The 26,654-nt window shown below is 36.2% G+C and overlaps 1 protein-coding gene across 3 annotated transcripts; it reads right to left on the bottom strand.

Moving 5' to 3' along the window:
* Positions 1–2,190: 2,190 nt before the first annotated feature.
* On the bottom strand, positions 2,191–26,458 carry LOC145227623 (casein kinase I-like). Of its 3 annotated transcripts, none has more exons than XM_080092494.1 (9): positions 26,254–26,457; positions 19,628–19,738; positions 19,317–19,465; positions 18,664–18,892; positions 11,742–11,912; positions 7,794–7,942; positions 7,649–7,730; positions 5,857–6,005; positions 2,191–3,338 (listed from the first exon to the last, which is right to left on the bottom strand). In XM_080092494.1, exons 1-9 carry the CDS (start codon positions 26,330–26,332, stop codon positions 3,243–3,245), a joined length of 1,215 nt encoding a protein of 404 aa, XP_079948620.1. In that variant the 5' UTR covers positions 26,333–26,457; the 3' UTR covers positions 2,191–3,242. The 3 variants fall into 3 exon arrangements, with proteins under 3 accessions (XP_079948620.1, XP_079948621.1, XP_079948622.1); XM_080092495.1 differs by having other exon boundaries at positions 5,857–5,987; XM_080092496.1 differs by lacking the exon at positions 2,191–3,338 and adding an exon at positions 4,959–5,765 and having other exon boundaries at positions 26,254–26,458.
* Positions 26,459–26,654: the final 196 nt, after the last annotated feature.

Genomic DNA, 26,654 nt, shown 5'->3' with positions numbered 1-26,654 from the left:
TACCTTTACAAAGTATACACTTACAGCAGTGGTGGGATTCAATTTTTTTTGTCAGCCGGTTTTATCACAAAAGTCATATTTGTCAGCCGGTTGTGTTGCAAAAAGTCTATTGACAGCAGTGGCGTAGACAGACAAAAATTTTGGAAGGGGCCAAATAGTTTGCTGTCTAATTTTAATACAACTTTCTGCTGATGCTCGGCGTAAGGCTTGCTTTTACCTAACACATGACTTGCCAAAGTTTGATTCGACGGGACAGCCAAACGCTTTATTGATTTATTCCATGTCTACATAAATATAAAAAGCATGGATTTTAGCTTACAACTTGGTGACAACAGTCATTTTTGTTAATTTATATATTCTTTGATAGTTGAAAGACGAAACCACAATGATGAGGGACAAAATTACACTAAAATAAAGTTTCTCAGTATACAATTTTGAAAATTTGGGAGGGGCCATGGCCCCTTTGGCCCCTTCCTGGCTACGCCACTGATTGACAGTAACCAGTAATGCTATAGTTCGCTGATCTCATAACACCGGCGCTACCTGGCTGAATCCCACCACTGACTTACAGTCTTAACTAAGCCCCAAAATATGCATGCAAAAACTGAGGTAGCTGCGTAAATCGCGAAGGCCATGTTGCAATTGTCCGCCAAAAACCCTGCTAAATTATGGGGTGTAAAACGTGAAAACTTGGGGGTAAAATTGGTTGGTTCAAATCTAATTTCATTTCTAAAACGCTCTATTTTAATTTTTTTAAACCGAAAAAATCTAGTAGTCCAAGTCTGCTCTAAACCCCACCGACAATCATTTCGTCTTTGTAGGAAACGATGCTTATTAGTGGTTAAATAAGTAAATAACTCGTTGACATACGGAAACGCATTTCAACCAAAAAGCTTCACGCCGGCCGGATCCGACCTTGTTTGGAATAGAGTTAAACTTTAAGCACGAAAATTGTAGTGCAATGAGCGAACCCGCTCCTAGTAGCTACAATTAATTGTAATAACCGCGTCTATACCATGAAAGGTAAAGTTGTAATGGTTGGCGACCCCTGGCCTATGGGTTACCAGACGTCCGAAATTTTTGCGGAAATGTACGGAATTGTTGCGTAAAGTGTCTTGTAGCGTAGCCTATAGCAGTGGTCTTCAACCCTTTTTAAAAGCGACCCCAATTTAAGAGAAAATGAAATCAGCATTTACATGCGACCCCATTTTTTTCGATGGGAAGAAAAATGTTTTAAGTAATGCCGAAACTGAAGTTACTTTCATGTAAATATGCCAGCTTATTTATCAAGTAGACTTTAAATATTAGCATTCAGCGTGCATTATTACGCTTAAATGTTAGAACCCAAAAGATTCATTTAATTTGACCAATCTAATTTGCGTTAAAGCCCACCAGTTTGTAGAAATCAGTAAATTTATGTATTTTTCCCTGTAACACTGTATTGTTTAGGACAGTGTTTCGCGACCCAAAGTTGGGTCGCCTGTTTTTGTGGCAATAAAAGCATCTAATTTTTGACTTCGTTTCGTAGCGTTATTTTATTATTTCCCAAGGCTATAAATTGTTGCCCAAAGATAATTTCATGACTATTTGGCGTGGTAGTGGTTAATTCTGATTGTGACGTCACAATGTTTGTGTGATATCACTGTTAAGCGTTGTCTGGCTGATAATGCTTTGAACCAGCTCTAAGTTGGTTAAAAATGAACGAATATAATTGTTTGATTTTTCAAATTGGCGCAGTAATTTTCAAAAAGCTTTCCTGATTTACAAACAAAAATCAACCCAAAATAGTAAGAATGTATGTTTATGGGTCGCGAGAATCCACAAAACCAAATTTTGGGAAGTATTTGGATCGCGACAAAAAAAGGTTGGGAACCACTGGTTTAGGACACAATGTGTCATTCATGGGGCTCTATCGCGTAACAATGGGTTGGACAACTTGTGTTTTATATAAATTATTGCATGACAATGATTACATTGTGACTCGTGGTACCAAGTTGTACTGCAAATGTTGCGAACTAGAACGAAAACGTATCATATTTTTAACAAATTTAAACGCCAATAAATTGAATTTATGGCGACCCCACTTGGGGTCGCGACCCAGAGGTTGAAGACCACTGGCCTATAGTAGTTCTTACAATTGTTTCCTGAGGGACTCCCAAGGTTTACGTTTAACTGTTGTCGACGAAGAAGAACGACAAAGAATTATCTTTTTTTTGCTAAAATAGTACAAAAAGAAAGAATGTTGTAACACAGTTGTAAAGTGTACACACAATATTGTTGATATACTTTGGCCACTAATACAGAAATGGGCAACCGATTTTGAACACAAAAAGCAGGACATATGTAATGCATTTACAACATTGTGTTAATTAATGTTATTTAAGTCTTGTAGAACAAATTCTTGTTTTCAAACATTGTAATAAACCTTCATGCAGTGAACCATATGTGCTATCCAATAAGGCTGTTGCAGTAAACACATTTCTTTCGACTTGTTAGCACACAATGTAACCTGAAGCAAATATGAAAGTTGTCTGTTCTACACAAATTGAATTTATTGATCTGTGTTAATATGTTACTAATAAATGGATCTTTTTGATAACGAACCAGTGTAACAGATATTTACACTTAACGAAACAATTATTACACAAAACTGGTTGTGAGCAGGTGTACAGTTCCTAATATTGGTAAATGTTTTTTTAATTGTACTGATTAACATATACCAAACACTAACTGCTTCATACAAAAAGCAGACCAACATGAAAAACTTCTTTCTGAAACTAAAACACCAACATAAAAAATATCAAAAAAACATTTACGAAACAGTCACAATTATACAAGAGGTATAAACTTATATTTTTAAGTAGTTTTACACAAAAACCTTTAAAGTCAAATTAAATATCTTGTTTTATCTCATAGGCCTTTTTAACTATTTAATAACAAATTGAACACAATCTATAAATCAATTGGTTTGACTATTAGATGATTGACACAATAACTTCAATTTGAGTTGATACCTAAAATTTTTCTTCCAAAAAATATAACACACAAATTTAATTGAGAGCACATATGAATTCACTAAAATAAAAACAAACCCAGATAAAAACCATGTGTGAATTTTTATTACCTAGTACATTCATTTTGCCAAGAAGTGATTTCACTACCAACACACTGTTAAGCGCACAGCTTGAATTTTGCCATTATGTCATAGAAACTACTCTAGGTATAAAAAAGAAAAGTGTAGGTCATTTTGTTTGGTAACGTGTACTGTGTCCTTTCCCTTCATCCTGTAAATGATTAGAAAGGACATCTCTTCGCCAGTTGCTTGTAGCAAGGTCTCCCTAAAAATAGCATAAAAATAAATTCAACAATTTTAATTTATTTAAAGCCAAAAATATTTTTGTCAAACATTCTTTATTTATTCATCTTATTTAAGGTTAAATGCTTATGTCTGCAGTTAATGAAGCCCAGTTACAAGGTTTGCTGATTAGTAAAATTTTTGTTTTAATTTGGCTATTGTACATTTTTAACAAACTACCTGATGAGACTAGAACTACTATAACTACAAATGTGGCGTTCATACATAACAGAGGCTATTTCCTATCACAAATCAATCAATCACTCCAATGATGTGGTGGGAACATTGTGTCTGCAAGAGTACCAAGGCATTTGACACTGTTCAGGAGCAGGACTGCAAAGTTAAACACTAGGTGGATTGGGCAAAAGCATATTAGGGCTTGTATTTCGGAACTGAGGGACTGGTCCAGCTAAAAACTCATACTTCGGGGTTTAAGGGGTGAAAATGGGTGAATTCAATTAAAAGTTACTGAATTCTTTAAAATACCTATATTGTACTAAACAACAAAGCATAAAACTCCTAGATCATGTATTTTAGCCAGTACAGTCGTTTTAAAAAAATTAACAGTTTGGGGGCCTGTAGGTGAACTGCTGGGATATTCGGGTGATAGTTTGGAAGGATCAAATTTAGATAAATAACTAACATCTGTGTAAATTTGAAGCACTTGCTTGACCAAACCTGTATAACAAACCAGTGTGGGACAGTAAAATAAATATGGACAAAAACCATATGTGTCCCTAAAGGAGACCCATGAAAATATATTTCACTCCCTGGCCGCAAATTTTGATCATCGACCCTGATACCTATGCCTTGTGCAGTGTACCTGTGTGGTACTTTTGGCAGTATGGGCCTAAATACAGACACCTTTTACATGCTTTAGTTAGCCTTTAGTTTCTGTCACATTTTTTGCAAATAGTCACTTGACACAACACAATTTCTTCGTGTTGTTGGACACTGTTTGCTGTAGTAGGTCTTATAGAACAAATGAAAGAATGATTTCCTGAAAACAGCAATTTTAACAACGACTTTGTTTTAAGTAATTTGTTATGGCAGGAAACAAAAATAAATGCAATTCACATTTCAAATATAAATGAATATGTATTGTTGACGACTAAACTGTGGTTACTTTGGACAAAGTTAGGTCGTTGCAGTGCTTTGCAAACGAACATTAAACACGGCTTAGGAATTGTTAATGTACAACAACAATAAAAGTGGCTATGAGCACCTGGCATTGTTTTAATGTTAGCCAAAGGAATTGTTTAACCAAAAAAAACATACCGTAATTTTCCGTGTATAATGCGCAAAATTTATTTAATTTATTGTCCTAAAATCTAGCATTATGCATGGGTACAACAATTTTTGAAGAAAATCTGCCTCGAAATAAAACTTGAAATCAGACCTTTCTTCTTGTTTGTTGTCAATCGCGCATCACATTTAGCCATCCTGCCCAACACACTTAGTCAGTAAAATTCATAATTGACGACACATCGTTTGATGCGATGGTGCAATCCTTGATGCTGTGTTATTGTCAAATACTGCACACTGCCCATTTAGCGACAACGTAAATGGGGTGATATCATTGCCGATATGCAACGGATCGAACTAAAATTTTGTATATAAGTTTGAATTTAATTATTCTGATTTTTAGGTATTTTAATCTGATACATATTAAACTTCATTTGTGTTTTAAAAATAAAAATGTTCTCTGCAAGTATTAAGATCGGTTCCGCTTGAACGCGACCAGTAAGATCTCGTTTGCTGTCACGATGTACCCTACACAAATCCTAAACATTTTTCGCTATCGAGTTTGCGAGCGCATGCGCAGTGATACTGACCAGCAGAATAACATCCGGTTGTTTCAAAAGATGATCTTTTTTCTGAAATAATTTTACGTTTACGGATTTAAGAGTAAAAATTTGGGTGCGTATTATACATGGGTACAGGCTTTTTTCCAGCATCGACATGCCATTTTTAGGGTGCGTATTATGCACGGGGGCGCACTATACTTGGAAAATTACGGTAATATCTTATTGCAGAAAGTTATTGCGCCACATAATACAGAACCTATATGTCATATTTATGTTACAATAAAATGCCTGTTCATTTCTAAACAAAGTTGTTGCGTATCAAACGATGTCTGTTGAATCGATGACATGACTAAAAACGCATTTATGTTTAGCTGGAAACACATTTCAAAACAGATATAACTTAAAACAAAGATGTGATTTTGTTGTTATACAAGGTTCAAGACTGGTAAAGTGAGCGGCACCACAGCACCCCCATACTCGCCAGTGTTACTCATGCAATGTTCATATGGTAATCCTTGACGAAAACATGTTTTCACTATCATTATGAATGACCTGAGCTGAGTGCATACACTTAAAATTGTTCAGGGCAAAGCATAGAAGAGCTGCAAAGAAGAAACAAAGTGAGAATCAAAACTGTTATTCAATTGCAGGATAACTGCATGCAACCATTAACAAAAAAACAAAACAAGAAACCTGGGACTGCTTTTTGGTGTGAGGTGTTAAATCTTGTGGAACATTAGCACCAGATCCCCTGTGCAATCGCGAGCTGACTTTCCTTTCCCTTTCAACTCTTGATAAAGGTCTTGTTGGTGTTGTCAAAGAATCTTTTAGAAAAGTAAGATCTGATTGGGTGAACAAAGGAGATATAAGTTGAAACATAACTATTGATAATTAAAAATGGCATATTCTATAAACTGTCTGAATTTCATCCAATCAGGACATTGTTTACAAATGTCATTCCTTTTCAGGGAGTTTTGGGATAAATAAATGGGTACAGGGTAAAGCACAACAACTGACATCTGGACAAGCGAAGTAGCTTTTCTGTATGTTGCACCTGAATAATTTAAAAACAGCTCAACATAAGTGCCATTTATTTTGTTTATTGTCAAAAAACTGTTATTTAAATAATCCTGTCGATACTTTTGCCCTGTGACAAAATGTATTAATTGAATCAGCACCCTGTAATTGTTGACTTGTAGAACATTTACTTATTTAAGCAACTGTATCATATAGCAAAGGGCTGGCTAGTTAACCCATCATTGACCATCTCCCATCTCCATCCCTCTTGCCGATGTGATCTTTAATCTTGCCAGGATGATTTACAGGTCAACGTTTTTATTTCAAAATTTAACGGAAAGGTAGTTTTCCTACATATATTATATATCCTATATATTTACTATACACAGTGGTTGACCTACTGACATGATTGAGAAGCACAAACAAACGGGTTCCCACACATGTGTTTGTGTGAAGAAAACCCAGATAGTATTACAGACAATGACATAATAGGAAGCAATTTAGCAGAAAAGGTATATGTAACAGATTGTTCTTCACTTAACTTTGTTCCCCAAAACTTATACCGTTGACATCCTCCCGCCATGCAGTCGCCAAATGACCGTTTAATGACCTTTTGACATGTTTTTTAGTAGAACAGGAACAATCAAACTAATTTTTTTAATAACAAACAAGGAATGCAATACAAACAACAGTTTAAAATTGCAGCAAATTATGGTTTGTATTTCTGATCATTTGAAATATTTTACAAAGCACCAACCAACGAAGTATGAAACTGAAAAAAATTCCAGTTTTGGGGGTCTGTGGTTGAACGAGTTATTCAGGATCAAACTTTAGGAGCACCAACATTGGTTATTTCATAACATGTGTGTAAATTTGATAAAGTTTAAAACACCCTTTCTTGACCAAACGCTTAGAACAGGGGTCTCAAACACGCGGGCCGCATGCGGCCCTCCAAGGGTTTTTGTGCGGCCCGCGATGTACCTTTCAGAAGTTATGTGTTTTACTTTGGCGAAATACCCTGTCAGACCAGAAAATTAACATGATACAATCATTCTCTATTCGTGGAATATGATGATTGAACAAGACCATTTTTAAATTCAGCAATTGCAATTGTTGCGTCATTGTAGCACATTATTCCCACACAAAGCAATATCGCACAGTTGACTCTTTCACTTTGCTACATTGAAAATCGGTTTGTTAATTATTATGATATTGTTTGAAATGTAGCTAATGGCATAAATGAACATTTTACTTTTTAATATAGCAATATTTTTGTTCGATATCGATAGTGCGGCCCCTGACTCACTTAAAAGTTTGTTTTTGGCCCCCAACGCAGTTTGAGTTTGAGATCCCTGGCTTAGAACATACCAGCATTAGGGAGAAAAAAGAATACGGACAAAACAATATGTGTTCTGGGAAGGGGAGAATTAAACATTATGTCTTTACATGTAATTTTAAAATGCAATACCTTTAGGAGCAGAGCTTGTTACTTTGTTTTGGGAAGAGGAGCGGCTTTCCTTGTGATCCTTTTCATCAGATGTACGAGTGCCCTAAATAGTAATATATTTTAAAGAAACAACTTGATGAATTTATTGAATCAGTGTTTCACTTACAAATTTCAACATGTTCCAATCAAATACATAATCGTAAGTGAAGCCTTGACGATGAAACAAGTTTCGAAACAATTGTCGTAAATAGGAGTAATCTGGTTTGTCATCAAAACGAAGAGATCGGCAGTAGTTTAAGTAAGTAGCAAATTCGGCTGACAAAGCAAAACAAATATATATATAAAAACAGAAAGGTGGCCTATGTATTTTTAATTTATCTCTCTGTCATGTCTAATCACATACATCATTTGCCATACTTATACATTTCTTACATAAATCGAAGTGGGTCCCTATCATTTTTGTTTTATTTAATTGTTGTTTCTGAATGTAAAAATAAGTGGTTTACTGCATAGCGTGCTTATAAATAATGTATATATATTGTTCTCAATGTATATATACTGCAACACTAAAAAACAAAGTTCTGCATTGCATCCCCACTACAATGTAAATTACTGCAACCCTGATCTTAGTTACAACACACACTATAGGACTATTGGAAAATGTGACCTCAGGTTCTTTGCTGTGATCAACCTATTCTGAAAGATAGAGATCACTTATTATCAACTGTGAATCGAGGCGCCATAAACCAGTATATCACTCCCATGAAAATTTACAATCCACCAATCACATGCGTAAATTTGAAAAAGTTTTAGCACCCTTTTTTTGACCGGACATCAAAAATCTGCACAACTAGAATAGTGGTTTTCCTATATATTGCCAGTTTATATATACTACATCATATTTAACGATGTATCACATATACCATTTACAATATTTATAATGGATATATATTTGGCACCTACATTTCATTGGGTCCCTATCCTTTTCCTGGCACTTTATAACATAATTGTTTCTGCAAGCATAATCTAGTGGGTCCCCACACATATGCATATGCGATTTGGTAACAGTAAAAATAGGGCACAATCATTGTTAGATACAGACGAATCCGAATCGCATCATCAATTTGCCAAGGGCATTTGATGCGATTAACCGGATTATGCGATAATCCGGTTGCTATGTAAACAGTCCACGCGGTTATCAAAAGTGCTCATTTACACTTTCCTAGCTAAAACTAAGTTGCAGTGACGCTCAACTATGGCAACGGAGCAGTATTTTCTCTCTTTTGTTGCCGAATTGAAAAAAGTGCTACTCTCAGCGCAATACATCGTCATGCTTCCTAACTGTCGTGGCTATGGTGCAATCGCCCAAAGAAAACAGAAGCAACGCACACACACTCGTTAATTGGCGCACACACCGCAGTTCGTTTGATTTGTGCTTTCTCTTGTAGTCAGGTTTATTTGAAAAGATATGTTACTTCGCATTGTAGCCAAGGGACCCAACATTTAAATTTAGGAACTTCCCTATGACCACAGTTTATGACGTTTTAGTCTTGTTTTGGGTAGTTTCCCTTATAAAGGCCTCTCGCTTAATATACACATAAAATTGTTTCTGACCTATTTCGTTTTGTAGTTCAAACCAACGCGTTAAGCGGCAAAGCGCTGTGCATATTTGTAAGCAAGCCCAAACCCGAAAGTACACGACCGAAACATGGTCAAACTTCCAACTTTGGCACATTCTACAGCGCAAGGGTGCAAAGGCGAGCTGCATCAGTTTCTATTATAACCCGTTATTCAATTGACAAAAAGAATAATTCATTTTAGCAAACCTTTAAAGACTCAGATTGTGGCGCTACTTTCTAGCTTACTCAGCAAAACTGCAGCTGCAAGATTGGCGTGACTGTCACGTGATCAATGTGTGATCGTTGCTTCAAAAATTTAAACCAGCAACAAATACTAGAGGAATAAATGCCTTTCTTAATCGGTGATCCACCTGATAAGTTGCGCAAGGTCACGAATAGACGACATAAAATATGTCAATCATTGGCACGTTACCAATTACGTGAATCTAAACAACATAGTGTGATTACTTGCGAGCTAACATTTTTTACAACCATTACATGTTTGGCGGGTCATGAACAATAACAGAAGAACATTTTTAACCATTTGTTTTACATTTAACATTTTTCAAATTTCAATACAGTTTAATACTTCGAATTTGGTGCAGTTCGCACATAGTAAGAAATTACAATCAGCGTCTTTGCCGGAGCACCAGTTTCGTAATTTTAACGTGTTGAACTCTTTTAAACGCTTGTTATATCACTATTGGCGATTAGATAAGCCAACAATAAAGGAACAATGTGCACAGCTTTGAGATAACGATTCCACAGCGGTAAACTGAACGCCGATTTAATCTCCTAATAACTTTTCAAAAATATTTTATGGTCGAGACGTTTCATTTTCAACGTTAGATGCGTTATTTGGTGTAGAATGCAAACATGCATCTACGTTTTTTCGCGTACATTACCTCCGGAGGATTTTACTATCATATCGTCGTCTTTTATTCGAAAAACTCAATCTGTTTGACTTTCACATAGAGATCATCAATCCGGTTAATCGCATATTTCGTTGAAAATCGATGCGAATATCCGGTTTATGCGATTAACCAGACGATTTTCTTAACAAACGATGGGCGACGGTTTGGGATTTTTGATTGCGATGCAATTAAACGGATTATGCGATTAACCGGATTCGTCTGTATTTACCAATTTGCTATACACATCATTTGATATACACATATGAATGTTTTTGCAAGCAAAAACGAATGGGTCCCCACACGAGCGTTTGTGCAGATTTATGGTAAACAAACATCCTGGTTATTTTTGATTCTTAAGGAAAAACTTAACCAACTTTAGTCTTGACCCAACTTTAAAAGTTTTGTCCGTATTCTTTTTGCATCATTATTGTCATATAATTACAAAAAACAGCAAATAAGAACAGGAAAAATACTTTCAATTTAATCTCATGCTTTGACCTTGATATTGTCGTTCAAGGTCAGTTTACGACTGTCTAGTAAAACGTCTGTCCGGACAACAAGCTGAGCACTCCCGATGCATTCACCGGCCTTAATCGTAAACAAGTGAATTACTCCCTTGAGAGTTGAGACTTCTATCTGACTGACAGTGTACACATATTATGGGCTGTAAAAGTAACTATTTGGCCGATTAAGGCAAATTTTTAAATACTAAACGAATAACCTACTGCAAACAATTGTTTAACATTTTAGCACATTAAGGGCTTGTATTTCTGGCCTAAAACTTATTATTTTGGGGTTTAGGGGGTAAAAATGGGTGAATCCAATAAAAAGTTACAAAATTCTTTACAATAGCTTACATTAGAATAGCTAACTAACAAAGCATGAAACCCTCAGATTATGTACTTGGGTCAGTACAGCCGTTTTGTTTTTGTTTTGGGGGTCTGTGGGTGAACCGCTGGGTCGTTTGGGGTCAAACTTCAGGAGGATCAAATTTGGAACAACATCTAACATCTGGGCAAATTTGAATAAATTTAAAGCACTCTTTCTTCACCAAACGCATTTAACAAACAAGCATTAGACAGAAACGATACTTTGGGGTTTAAGGGCTGAAAATGGGTAAATCTTTTTTTTAAGGTACAAAATTCTTTGAAATACCTTATAATCACCAAGCGACAAAGCATATAACTCCTAAATAAAGTACTTTAGCAAGTATAGTCGTTTTAAAAATTTCACGTTTTGGGGGGCTGTGGGTGAACCTAGGGATCAAACGGGGTCAAAATTCACATGGACCATCTTTAGACCAATATCTACAATGTGTGTAAATTTGAAAAAGTTTGAACCATTCTTTCTTGACCAAAACGTGGGAACAAATCCATGTTAGACCGAAAAAAAATATGACAAAAACAATATGTGTCCCCTTCAGGGAAGGGGACCCATAAAAACAATAAGAATCTCTTTAAGAAAAGAAAAAAACATCAGAACAAGGACTATATCCTAATGTGGCCCTTCAGTAAAGGAACCTTTGAGTATCCTTAATTAAAACAAAACATTTTATAACAGGATGTCCTTTGATATACATACATGGATGTCCTTTGCACAATACTTCTATTGGAGTTGACATTTTCTTTTCACTGATGCGCTCATACTTCTGTCGTTTGGTTGCAGCTTTCAGTCCTTGCCATGGTAATGTTCCAAGGTTAAAGTACATTAAAATGTAGCCAAGTGATTCCAAGTCATCTCTTCGACTTTGCTCTACACAAGCATTGTAAACAAATCGGATTGTGTTTGGGTTTGTTTTTTGGGTGATAAAAAATAAACAAGAAGAAGTCATGACTGAACCTTCCAGGCCAAACTATGCATGGAAAAGAATCATATTTTGGTAATGCAGGGAAACTTTTTGATGACAATACAAGAAACTAATACATAAAATGACCAGTGTTGTTACCAAAAAGTTTACAGTGTTTTTTGTTTCATTTTTTTGTACTCTAAATAAAAAGTTATGTTTTATAATGTATTAAACTGGTTTAATTTTATTGTTGTCCAGATTAACATTGCAAAGGCAAAATTTACACAGGAATTGGATTTAAGTGCCCTGTAACCAGACTTTTTTATGCGTAAAGCAGAGGACCTCGAACTTTACAATAAAGCACCACAAATTATAAGGGTATAAATCAGTGGTTCCCAACCTTTCGTGGACCATGGCCCCCTTAAAGTAACTTTTTGGGGGGGCATGAGCCCTGGTTGGGAACCACTGGTATAAATGGATTTGATGGACCGACTGTGTTAACATTTTAACCAACAAACAAGAAACATCTTGTCAACTACTGTTCACAACTGCAGCACATTAGGGGTTGTATTTCTGGCTATGCATCAAATTGGCACAACCGTTGAACAATGGGTCACTCCTGTCCTGTGGGACATTTGTGGTCAAGTTTGTAGGTCTAGTAAACACATATTTGGGAGTTTTATGACTTGGCTACATATTTAAACAACAAACAATGTACACCCTTTAGACAACTGTCTACAATTTGAGTTTGTTAGAAGTTGTTCGCTAAATTGCTATACTAAAGGACCTGTAAAACATAAAAATGATTATTTTGGGGTAAAGGTGAAAAAAGTTAAATCAAAAAAAAAAATGGTTGTAAGGGCCTGTTGATAAACTGCTAGGTCACCCAGGGGCAAACTAAAAAGGGGGTTCAACATAGTATTTTGGAAATTTCCCTAATGAAGCTCTATACCAGGGGTGGCCAAACTGCGGCTCTTTGAGCCTTTGATTGCGGCTCTTTAATGTTGCACATGTATTTCCCCATGATGCCGAGTTGTTCAACCTGATTATAAAACAATGCATTTTATCATGTGTTAACAATAGACTGACTGTTTGTAATAACCAGTGTACATTCCGAAAACCGAAAAGAACATTGTTGTACAGAAGCGTGCTAGCTTGTGCATTGTAGTCAAATATATTGTCAGATTGAAGCTGGAAGTCTGGGCTGACACTGAAAGCATTTTACATTTGTATTGCGGCTTATACCAGCAATAACTGCAAAGAGTAGCCAAGAAAATGTCGTTACAAAAAATTTGAAAAAAAGGAAAAATAAACAGGAAAATATAGCTTCTTCGCTCAATCATGACAAAACTAGTAACTTGAAACGTCATTACGAAGCTGAACACGAAAACTTTTCATCTTATCAGTCTAATTTCAAACACCTTGCAGCCTAGGTGGAGACTCACAGTACCACCACACATCAATAATCACTAGAAGGGTGGCTTTCTGATATACTTCCATTTTATATATTCTATACGATATTTACCAATTTACTATACACATCATTTGATCTACACATATGATTGTTTTTGTAAACAAAAACTAATGGGTCCCCACACGCGTGTTTGTGCGGATATACGGTAAACAAATGTTGCGGTGACTTTTAGATTTTTAAGGACAAATTTTTAGAAAGCATTAACCCAACAATAAACATTTTTTGTTCGTATTCTTTTTGCACTATTATTGTCATTTAATTACAAAAACATTAAAAAAGAACGAAACAAATACTTTAATTTAATCTCTTGCTTTGACCCAGATATTGTCGTCCAAGGTCGGGTTTCAAACACATTTTTTTCTAGAAAGCTGTAACAGTTGTGTTACAGACACTTTAAATTAAAAAGCAATTTGCTACAAGTGTACACATAACAATTCGTTTTTCATTTAACTTTGTTTCGCAAAACCATTGACCTGTAGTAACCTCTCAGGGTGCAACGACTGTTTGACCTATTGACACCGTTTTCAATAGCACACCGTCCTTACTGTTCAACAACACCGTTTAACCTAATTTATACATGCCTTGAGTGTTGATTCCTAAATTTATTGCCAAAAAACGCTACGTTATGACGAAAGAAAGTTCTGAACTGTGTTAGTAATACCTACTAGTTGACCTTAAGTAACCCGTGGTCATGCGGCGGCTGACCTGACAACGAGCATTTAAAAAAACACATTTATCTTGCAAAAATGTCAAGTTTATTTTTTCAACTTTATTTTGATTAACAAGTTTTGCTTGACATATACGAAACCGAAGCACGCTTATTAGGTTTAAATCACGTCATAGGTGTGAAACCTTTGCCAAAACTGAAAATGTGAGTGATAACTTAATAAAACGAAATAGCATTGCTGTGCAAAACAGCTGATTTCTGATCACCAAAACGACGTCTCGTAAAACGTCTGTCCGACGTCAAGCTGAGCCCTCCTGCTATTGTAAACCAGTGAGTTACTCTCTTGGGACTTCTGCCTACAGTGTCTTTCTTGACCAAACGAGCGTTAGACACATTTACATTTCGGGGGCCTGTGGGTGAACCGCTGGGTAATTCGGGGTCAAACTTCTGGAGGATCAAGTTTGGATTAATAACTAACATATGTCCAAATTTGAATAAATCTGAAGCACTCTTTCTTTACCAAACGAGCGGTACAAACCAGCGTTAAAAACTATACGTTTCGGGGGCCTGTGGGTGAACCCTTGGGTCATTCAGGGTCAAACTTCAGGAGGATCAAATTTTAGTTAATAACTAACATCTGACAAAATTTAAACAAATTTGAAGCACTCTTTCTTGACCAAACGCATATAACAAACCATGTTTTAAAAATTTTGCATTTTGGGGGCCTGTGGGTGAACTGCTGGGTCAATCGGGGTCAATCGGGGTCAATCGGGGTCAAACTTCAGGAGGATCAAATTTAGATTAATAACTAACATCTGTGCAAATTTGAAGCACTCTTTCTTAACCAAACGCGTCTAACAAGCCAGCGTTAGACCGAAAAAAAAAAAAAAAAAATACGAACAAAAACAATATGTGTCCCCTTCAGGGAAGGGGACCCATAATTATTTGATAGCGTACACTTCATTGTGAGTGAATAAGTTCGTTTTTGATTTTTTGTGTTGCGGCTCTTTTGAAACTAAGATTTTGTGATATGCGGCTCGAGCATGAAGCAGGTCTGGCCACCCCTGCTCTATACTGTGTAGTTGCTCCATTGCCTATTTCATTTTATACATTTTTAACCGTTTACATTATTAAACATTTTTAACCGTTGTTGTGACTTTTTTTCACGTTTAAATGCAAAAACCGTTCGATGGGTTGAATTTAGTGCAGTTGGCACTAAGAAATTAAAATCAGCATCATAACAGGAGCCTTACTTTCCAATTGTTAGCACATGAAACTCTTTATTATGTCACAATTGGCGATTAGATAAAAAACAATACAAAAGGATGAAGGCACACAGTTTAGAGATAACAACTCCCTGTGATGATGCAGCGGTACACAAAACGTTGTGGACCTATTTAATTTACCTAAAACTTTTGAAAAAGGCTCTGTGCAGGTACCCATCCAACTGTTTCACAACTTATTGCAGGGGTGCAAAAATTTTTTCAGAGTTTGGTAGTGAGCCGTCATTTTTAGTAGCGCATGTGTTTTAGCCTTATCTACACCAACAGTGTAGAGCCAAATATAACATACATATATGTCCTTACCACTTCATATTAACAATAATGTTAGGTTGTGTGGCTGTATATTTAGCATTGTTTGCAGACAAATATTAAAGGGGAAATCAACTCACAGCCCGCAGCACATATATTTAAATGTAAATTTTCCCGGCTGGACCAGTTCATGTTGAAGTCCACACGTTGGTACCTCTGTGCTTGCATGGCATCAGGGCAAAGCATAACCTGTTGGCAAGAGGTATTTTTCCAGAAATTTCAAACGAATTCCGTGGGTTCGAATCCCACAGTGCCTTGCTATGTGGGAATGTTTGCTGATCGGGCTAAATCGGTATGAAGCCTTCAACATGCCTGGCATAAAATATTACACACCAAAGTGTCAGCGTAGACAAAAATTTCCTCTACACACGTTCATTGCGACCGAACAAAAAAAGTCTGCAATACAATAACTAGAAGGGTGGCTTAGCACATATTGCCATTGCACATATACGATGACCTATTTCGTAATGGGTCCCATATCAGCCACTGTATTTTATACCTTTAGTTGTTTCTGCAAGCAGAAACTCATGGGTCCCCCACACATGCAAAGTTGTAAATAGTGCATTTTTTGAAATAACTACAATAAATTTTGGTGCTATGAGTTTGAACAGGACGAAAAAAAGTCTGCAGAAATAATCATGCTGTGTGAGATAGAAACTACACAAGTATATAACATTTAATTTCGGCAATTGTTTGCAAAATTTACCTATTTTAGGGATTAGTGGGGCTACATGGTAAAACTCAACAATCAACACCTCAAAATGGCATATTCTACGAAGTGTCCAAATTTCATGAAATTCAGACATTGTTTAAGAAGTTAACCCTTTCAGGGGGCTAATGGGGTAACTGATGGGACTGCATGGCAAAAGTGACAATTGACACCTAAAGATGACTTTTGCACAAACTGTCAAAATTTCAACCAACTCGGCCAATGTTTACAAATTACACCCATTTTAGGGGTTAATGGGGTAAAGGTGGGTCTTACAGGGTAAAACACATCAATAAATAATGTACTCAAAACTGTATAACTTCCATATATAGTTCTGACATTGTTTAAAAGTTCACCCATTTTAGGGGGCTACAGGGTGAAACAAAATAATCAACAGCTAATTAATTAGGCAAAATGAACAAACTGTCCAAATTTCATCCAATTCCTGCATTGTTTCACAAATTTACCCATTTTAGGAAACTAGTAGGGTAAATATTGGGGTCACAGAGTGAAACATAACTATCGTCAGCTTATTATAGCAAAATGAACAAACTGTCCAAATTTCATTCAATTCGGGGGTAACGGGGTAAACACAACAATTGACACCTATAAATGACAAATCTCACAAGCTGACCAAATTTCACTTACTTCTGACACCGTTAAAAAAACTCGCCCATTTTAGGGGGTTAGAGGGGTAACTGATGGGTTTTAACACCCAAAAGTATAAAATATGAAACCACAATGAACTAATCGACAGTCATGTAAAATTTTATCCAAATCGGACAATGTTTAAAATTCTGACCACTAGGGGTGTTATTAGCCACATTCCTTAACGCTTCTGACGTCATAAGGCTGTTAATACCCCCTCTGACTGGCATGTCCAAAACGGTTACCAAGCAATGCACAAACACATGTACCATATGTTCTGTTGCCTATATTATACCGTTACACCACAGAAATCTTTCGTTTGTGGTGTGCAGCAACATACAAAAACGTTTTACATTTTGGGGTCTAGCGGGGTAAATACTGGGGTTATTAAGTCAAACGAAGCAGATGGCACATCTACATAACTATATCTACCATCTGTGAAAGTTTCATCCAAATCCACCAAAGATTTCATGCCAAAAGTGCATGGACAAACTTCAGCGGAAAAAAGAAAAAAAACAGAGTGAAATCAAGATGTGTCCCCTTCAGGGAAGGGGACCCATAATAACAACGTATAATCTGTGTTTTCCGACGCACCATACAGGGATTGAAACAAAGGACCTTAGCTTGTATGTTGTGGTATACGCGTTGAGTTCTGTTAACTTAGCATTTACTGGATAAAACACAAGTGTAAGTTAAACAAACGTAAAAACGATCAAGGCGGACCATTGTAGCTTGATACGAGAAAGGTACTTTTCACGGGTTGACGAAAAATTGCGCTGTAAGCCACGAATCCGTAAGATATGTATGTGCGGCGTGTTTGACGTTTTGTTGAGTGGATGCGCGTTGCAAGTCATTTTTAAAACACGTGACCGATTGCACCATCCCCACGGCGCTTAGCACGAGAGACGTCACATTCTGCGCTCGAGGTGTGGGAATGGATTTTATTCTGAGAAAGCAAATATATTCGCGGTTATAAAAGAGAGTGTATAGCGGCTATAAAAGAGAGGAAGTAAGTCACTTCTAATTACGACGGTCACTGTTAAGCTATGTCAATTGATGATTGCAGAATCTGCACTTTGTGCGCAGTTTGCAAAGCATCGCGACTGTGCCTCAAAAGTGTGGCAAATTTAAAAGTTCAGCTTGCGACCAACCTATTGTGGTAGCAGGCTGATCCATGTGTGTTTTTATGGAAAAGGCAATATTGGTTGATCGTTGTCTGAAACTTATTTTATTTTCTCAAGTGGGGTCATTTCTTCAGTGTTTTAGCACTATCTGAGTAAATTAGTTCAATAAAATATATACCACCTCCAAGTAGGTGGCAAGAAATTACAGTCGCACACGCCGATTTTGTAGTCGCGCGGCGCGACCGCATTTTTGCACCCCTGACTTATTGTGTGTAACAGTGGTGTTTTTCAACACTTGGAAATAACTTGACTGTACCAATGAAGTATACTGTCCAAAAAATCACCTGACTAAAAACATCCTTCTCAGTGATTTTATCAACAGTAAAGTAAATAAAAAATGCACATTTTGTTTAATATTTTTTTAGGGGGGTATAAGATTAAACATTTTCAGGGTACAGTTTCTAAGGTTGCCACAAAACTTGGTCACTGAGTACAATACTCACCAATGCCCAAATGTGTATTGATTGAAGCATAACGAGCAGTGCCTGTCAAATTTTTGTTTTCTCTGTAGGGAATGTGTTGATGAGTTCTTGCATCACGATACTTTTTAGCTAACCCAAAGTCAATAATGTATACAAGATTTCCTTTTTTTCCCAAACCCATCAAAAAGTTGTCTGGTTTTATATCTCGGTGAATAAAGTTTTTGCTGTGTATGTATTCAATTCGACTAATCTGCAAAAGAAAATGTAGTGTTATTGACTCGTAAAAAGTGGCAAAAGTGGTTTAAAACTAGAAAGGTAACTTTCCCATATATTTTCATTTATATATTCTATAAAATTTCTTATACATTTCCATTATTTATGTACATATACTCTCGATCCTGCAATATGTATTATCTCTTGCAAATCGTTCTTAAGTGTGTTTTTAGCGATACCTATAAGTTGGCCAAAAATATGGACAAAAACAAAAGGTGTCCCTTTCAGGGAAGGGATCCATAACGAGCATCAAGTAAAACGATTCAATACTTAAAAAAGCTAAAAAGAGTACTAAATTTGTTAAATGTCATATTTTGGAACTGATGGGTCAACTAAAGTTTTGTAAACGGAATTTATATACATGCACACAAGTAATTTTTGTCACCAGTAACTATACATACCAACTGGTCAGCTAAAAGAAGAACAGTTTTCAGACTAAACTTTCTTGAACAAAAGTTGAATAAATCTTCTAAACTTGGACCAAGTAACTCCATCACTAAAACATTGTAATCTCCTTCAGCCCCACACCATTTGACAGTTGGAATCCCAACTAAAAATGAATCACATTCTTTAAAACAAACCAGCACTAAATACAAAGGCATATTCGGTGTAAAATAAGTTGCATAATGCAATGCCAATGTTGCATCAAATGATGTTCATATTTTTTAATTGTCTTAGGTTTGTCTAATACAGCCTCAAGAACATCACTTACCCCCACCCTGCATCATTTTGTAAAACTTGCTTTCAATGTGGAGTTGGGGGTGTTTTGTCTTAACACACTCCAGCTTGATTGCGACTTCTTCACCCGTTGAAATGTTGGTACCTATATGTCAATATGCAACAACACATTTTTTTTATGGATTGGCAAATACTAAAATTTTGGCCATCAAAAAATCAATCAAAGCATATTTTATTTCCCAGCTACAACAAATTGTGGGATTGTATCTAAATTTTGCAAAAAAGGATACAACAATGCCTGGTACACAAACATATCACATAAGGGACATTTGGGAACACCAGACAAACATAAAAATGTAGTGTGCAAATGGTGCAAAATTCAACTTAAATACAGCTTAACTATAGCAGTTTAACCCTTCTGCTGAATATTTTTTGACAAAAATTAATGTTTAGACCAGTGGTTCCCAACCTTTCGTGGATCATGGACCCCTTAAAGTAACTTTTTGGCCTCGTGGCCCCCTTCAAGTTATCTTGTAGGACCTGTGGCCCCCTTAAATGGTAGATAGCAATCTTGCATTGGAATGCAGTATTAATTTTGGCCTTAAACAGGTCTAATAGAGTAAATGAGCGTGACAAATCTCACTATAAACAAATAGTATGTGAAATAGCCGATTAAGTTTGGGAATGAAGTTAAAATGACTTTTAGTGGGTGTTTCTTGTGAATCTACGCCCGTGGCCCCCCGCAATACTGCTCGTGGCCCCCCTGGTGGGCCATGGGCCCTGGTTGGGAACCACAGGTTTAGACATGCTCTTGCTCTTTAAGGTTTTATGCAAAATTGATAGAAGATAGGCAAAAACTTTCTTTGGGAAAGTTGTTGGGTATAAAATTTTCCACAAGTTAAAGATTAAAAAATTTTCGATGACATCATCACTTACGAAATGACGTCATTTCAATTATATTTTTTCATAAAATTGCAGTTTATATGTGTTTTTCGTTACAATTGTTGGTTCCAAGTTGTTTTACACACAATTCCTTACAAAATTTGATGTGTGTTTTTTCGATGACGTCATTAATTAGCTCATGACGTCATAATGTTCAATTTTAGTTTATTTTTTTATGTAGTAAAGGATAAAATTTTATTTTGAGTGTATGAAACATTTTTACAACTAGAAGGGTGGCTTAGCACATTTTGTTGTTGCATTTACACTATAACCTATTTTAAAACATTAATATATTTCCTATGCTTATTTCGTATTGGGTCCCATATTAGCCATCGTCTTTTATAACCTTAGTCGTTTCTGCAGGCAAAAACTCATGGGTCCCATGAATGCAAAATTGAAAATAATGCAATTCAAGAGATAACCATGAGAAAGTCGGGTGTTGTAAGGTAAAACACAGTGATCGGCACTGGGCTTAAATAATAATACTATGTAGAATACAAATTATAAAATTAGATTCACCCCAGATATTGTTTGAAGTATGTCCTATTTAACGTTTTAAAAAACTGACCCATTTTAGGGGGCTAGTAGGGTAACTAATTGGGTTCGACACACAAACTAAAAAATATATAAAAACCACAATGACTCAATCAATAGTACTGCAAAATTTCAGCCCAATCCGCCAATGTTTAAAGTTTCGTCCACTAGAAGTGTTTTAGGCAGCAACCGTTAATGTTTCTGACATCATAGGGCTGTTAACAAGCCCAAAGCCCCTAACTGCCATGGCGCAAAAACGTCCACCAAGCAACCCACCAACGAGCAACATACAACTGGTTGCCCATGTAACACTATTGAGCAACAGAAATCCAAATTTCAGCTAATTCTGACACTGTTTAAAAACTCACCCATTTTAGGGGGCTAGCGGGGTAAATACTGGGGTTATCAACAAAAACAAAGTGGGATGCACATCTACATGAATACATCTACCATCTGTGTAAATTTCAGCCAAATCCATCAAACATTTGATGGAAAAACGAGTTGGACAAACTTTGTTGAAAAACATCCATTTTAGGGGGCTAGCGGGGTAAATACTGGGGTTATCAACAAAAACAAAGTGGGATGCACATCTACATAACTACCGTAATTTTCCATGTATAATGCGCAAAATTTACTTAATTTATTGTCCTAAAATCTAGGGTGCGCATTATGCATGGGTACAACAAATTTTGAAGAAAATCTGCCTCGAAATAAAACTTTAAATCACACCTTTCTTCTTGTTTGTTGTCAATCGCGCATCACATTTAGCTATCCTGCCCAACACACTTAGTCAGTAAAATTCATAATTGACGACACATCGTTTGATGCGATGGTGCAATCCTTGATGGTGTGTTATTGTCAAATACTGCACACTGCCCATTTAGCGACAACGCAAATGGGGTGATATCATTGCCGATATGCAACGGATCGAACTAAAATTTTGTATATAAGTTTGAATTTAATTATTCTGATTTTTAGGTATTTTAATCTGATACATATTAAACTTCATTTGTGTTTTAAAAATAAAAATGTTCTCTGCAAGTATTAAGATCGGTTCCGCTTGAACGCGACCAGTAAGATCTCGTTTGCTGTCACGATGTACCCTACACAATTCCTAAACATTTTTTTTCGAGTTTGCGAGCGCATGCGCAGTGATACTGACCGGCAGAATAACATCCGGTTGTTTCAAAAGATGATCTTTTTTCTGAAATAATTTTTTGTTTACGGATTTAAGAGTAAAAATTTGGGTGCGTATTATACATGGGTACAGGCTTTTTTCCAGCATCGACATGCCATTTTTAGGGTGCGTATTATACACGGGGGCGCACTATACTTGGAAAATTACGGTATATCTACCATCTGTGCGAATTTCAGCCAAATCCATCATACATTTGATGGAAAAATGAGTCGGACAAACTTCGAGGAAAAAATACCAACTGTAGGGGGCTAGCGGGGTAAATACTGGGGTTATCAACAAAAACAGAGTAGGATGCACATCTACATAACTATATCTACCATCTGTGTAAATTTCAGCCAAATCCATCAAACATTTGATGGAAAAACGAGTCGGACAAACTTTGGGAAGAAAAAAAAGAAGAAAAAAAAAGAAAAAAAACAAAAACAATGTGAGTAAAATCAATATGTGTCCCCTTCAGGGAAGGGGACCCATAATAATAATTTTTGGCAATCTTGATAATTTACGGACTTATTCTAATGTTTACTAAATACCTGTACACATAATTCATTTACAAGTGTTTGTACATGAGATGTTTATTATGTATCATTACACCACAACATGTCCAAGTTTGACAACACAGTTCACAGAAGTTAGCAGAAAAAACACAATTCCAAGCATTCCCAAGGTACTTTGCACTGATTCTTCTGTATTTGTTGTCCATTCATGAGGCCAAATCCTCCTATCATTTGACAATGTAAATGCAGTTGAGGGCCAGATATAATCAAAATATAGGTCAGAAACCACAAACTTCCAAAGTCAAAATGCTTCTACAACAGTTTTTTTCTTGATAAATAACTGCTGTCACCACGATTAGTAAAGCTAAACTGGCTGATACAGCAGTATATTCAAGCAAACCAAGGCAAATTTACAGCCCCAAACTACCCACTTTAAAGTCCAATTCAGCTGAACACACACCAAATTGTAAAAAAGATCGCCATAAAACAAAAAAAAAATGGCTGTAAAACAAAAAATAGAAAAAAACGCGTTTTTTTCTGAATTTTGACTTTCTCCTTGGTGTAATTAATTTTTTTCAAATACAGACGAATCCGGTTAATCGCATACCGGTTAATCGCATACCGGTTAATCGCATAATCCGTTTAATTGCATCACAATTAAAAATCCCAAACCGTCGCCCATCGTTTGTTAAGAAAATCGTCCGGTTAATCGCATAAACCGGATATTCGCATCGATTTTCAACGAAATATGCGATTAACCGGATTGATGATCTCTATGTGAAAGTCGAACAGATTGAGTTTTTCGAATAAAAAACGACGATATGATAGTAAAATCCTCCGGATGTAATGTACGCGAAAAGACGTGGATGCATGGTTGCATTCTACACCAAATAACGCATCTAATTTCAACGTTGAAAATGACACGTCTCGACTATAAAATATTTTGGAAAAGTCATTAGGAGATTAAAACGGCGTTCAGTGTAACGCTGTGCGATAACAAGGAGTCGTTATCTCAAAGCCGTGCACATTGATCCTTTTTTTATTGGCTTATCTAATCGCCAATAGTGATATAACAGGCGTTTAAAATTTAAATGAAGAGTTCAACGTGTCAAAATTACGAAACTGGTGTTCCGGCAAAGACGCTGATTGTAATTTCTTACTAAGTGCGAACTGCACCAAATTCGAAGTGTTAAACTGTATTGAAATTTAAACAATGTTAAATGTAAAACAAATGTTTAAAAATGTTTTCTGTTATATTGCTCATGACCCGCCAAACACGTAATGGTTGTAAAAAATGTTAGATCGCAAGTAATCACACGATGTTGTTTAGATTCACGTAATTGGTAACGTGCCAACGACTGACATATTTTATGTCTTCTATTCATGACCTTGCGCAACTTATCAGGAAGAACACCGATTAAAAAAGGCATTTACTCCTCTAGTACTTGTTGCTGCTTTAAATTTTTGAAGCAACGATCACACGTTGATCACGTGACAGTCACGCTAGTCTTGCAGCTGTAGTTTTGCTGAGTAAGCTAGAAAGTAGCGCCACAATCTGAGTCTTTAAAGTTTTGCTAAAATCAATTATTCTTTTTGTCAATTGTATAACGGGTTATAATAGAAACTAATGATGCAGCTCGCCTTAGCGCCCTTGCGCTGTAGAATGTGCCAAAGTTGTAAGTTTGACTAGGTTTCGGTCGTGTACGGGTTTGGGCTTACTTACAAATATGCACCTAGCACTTTGCCGCTTAACACGTTGGTTTGAACTAGAAAACGAAATAGGTTAGAAACAACAGGCCATTTTACGTGTATATGAAGCGAGACGCCTGGCACATTTATATGGGAAACTACCCAAAACAAGACTAAAACGTCATAAACCGTCTTCGTAGGGAAGTTCCCAAATTTAATGTTGGGCCCCTTGGCTACGACCTTACTGCAAGAGAAAGCACAATCAAGAGAACTGTGGCGTGCGCGCCAACTAAGAGTGTGTGTGTGTGTGTGTGCGTGCGTTTCTACTGTTTCTTTAACACACTTAGGCGATTGCACCACAGCCATGACAGTTAGGAAGCATGACGTCATGCATTGCGCTGAGAGTAATAAATCTAGTTTTGACTTGAGAGTACTTTTTTCGATTCTCGGCAACAAAAGAGAGAAAATACTGCCCCGTTGCCATAGTTGAGCGTCACTGCAACTTTGTTTTAGCTGGGGAAGTGAAAATGAGCACTTTCATTAACGGCGTGTACTGTTTACATAGCAACCGGATTATCGCATAATCCGGTTAATCGCATCAAATACCCGTGGCAAATCGATGATGCGATTAACCGGATTCGTCTGTACTAACATATCATTTTTTTGAATAAATTGAAGCCAATATGCATAAGCTTTCAAACGCACCCCAGTTGTAAAAAATATTCGCACTAATACGATTTTTATCGCTGTTTACAATGAGGCATGTGTCGGGGTGCATTTATGCGCCCCCCCCGCATTTAAAGGGTTAAAAAACATTTTTATAACCAGACAAAACAAATCACTAAGTACACTCACAATGCAGTTACTCCTAGTAATAGCAATAAAAAACACCAAATTAAATTTAAAAATGTGAGTTATATTTTGTCCTTTTTCCTAATTTCCTTGTATCTCTGTACATTTTAAGACATTTTTTCATTGCATTTTATTGCAGTTGCGAAAATTTGGTGTAACCAAGTGAATTTCTTATGCATTCATCTGGTTTGCTTGTTTTGTTGTCCAGATTTAATGGTGTGCAGTCAAAAAAGAACATAAGAATAAGAACTGGATTGGAAACAGTTTGAACATCCCTAAACTTAACCTTAAAGACTATGTGCAGTTACATCAGAACAAATAGCGTCTGTTTTGTGTGTAAATTATGTTGTTGTTTTTTCACATACTTTCCAACCAAACCACCATGCAACAAGATGAACTTGTCCCACCACTTAGCACTCCACCTAGGGCCATCACAGTCATATAATGACATTCAAACTCCAATTAGCTAGATAACATAGTCGATTTATAAAAATAAAATCAAAATAAAAAGGATAATAATATTTAGTATTTTGTTTCTTAAAAGTCTGTGTCAATACTAGCTGAATGTTTTACATGATTCTGTTATTTTATTTTAGAACACTTTGTTGTAACATTACGAGTTGGGTGATTTGAAAACTGCCTATAAGTTATGTACATAATGGCACACTAATAAGACAAACTTTCTATGGAAGACACATGGTGTGGAAAAAAACAGAATGCATTTATTAAATCCAACCCAATGCCCAAAACTTCTTGTCTACATTAGTAAAAAACAACAAAAAGAAAAAATGTGGGGGCTATTGTGCATTAATAAGCATCTACAATCCATAAATGATTTTGCATTAACAGTTGCAACTTGTCTACAAAGGGATAACTTGATAAAGCTTTCTTTTTGTAAACAATGTTGTCCAAGTACTCGTAAAGTTTAAAGTGTTGGAAAAAAAGTTTTACCTAAATATATATCTCCGAAGGATCCACTTCCAATTTTGCGCCCAAGACGATATTTGTTCCCCACTCGCAGTTCCATCATAATTGATTTTTATGACATTTACATGAGCAACATAGGAAGTGTAAAATACTATGCAAAGAAAAACACACAAATCAATATTTAAAAACTGGGAGACTTTATCAAACCTAAACAAAAACTGCCGAATGGAGATTATAATGCATGAGGCCTACCAAAGGCAGAATACTAAATCAAGTTGAAGATCAATCTCCAATACCATGTTAAGTTCTTGCAAAGGATGATTTAACAACAAAATATATTGGTTCAATTTCTTACATAATGAGGGCTGTTATGAAGTAAAAAAAGGTATAAAATCAAATTTAATAAAAACAGTGTATTACAACAG

This window comes from Phallusia mammillata, chromosome 5 (assembly GCF_965637545.1).
Source record: "Phallusia mammillata chromosome 5, kaPhaMamm4.hap1.1, whole genome shotgun sequence".
NCBI lineage: Eukaryota > Metazoa > Chordata > Ascidiacea > Phlebobranchia > Ascidiidae > Phallusia > Phallusia mammillata.
The sequence above is the reverse complement of the archived record's forward strand: the minus strand, read 5'-3'. Positions and strand labels throughout refer to the sequence as shown.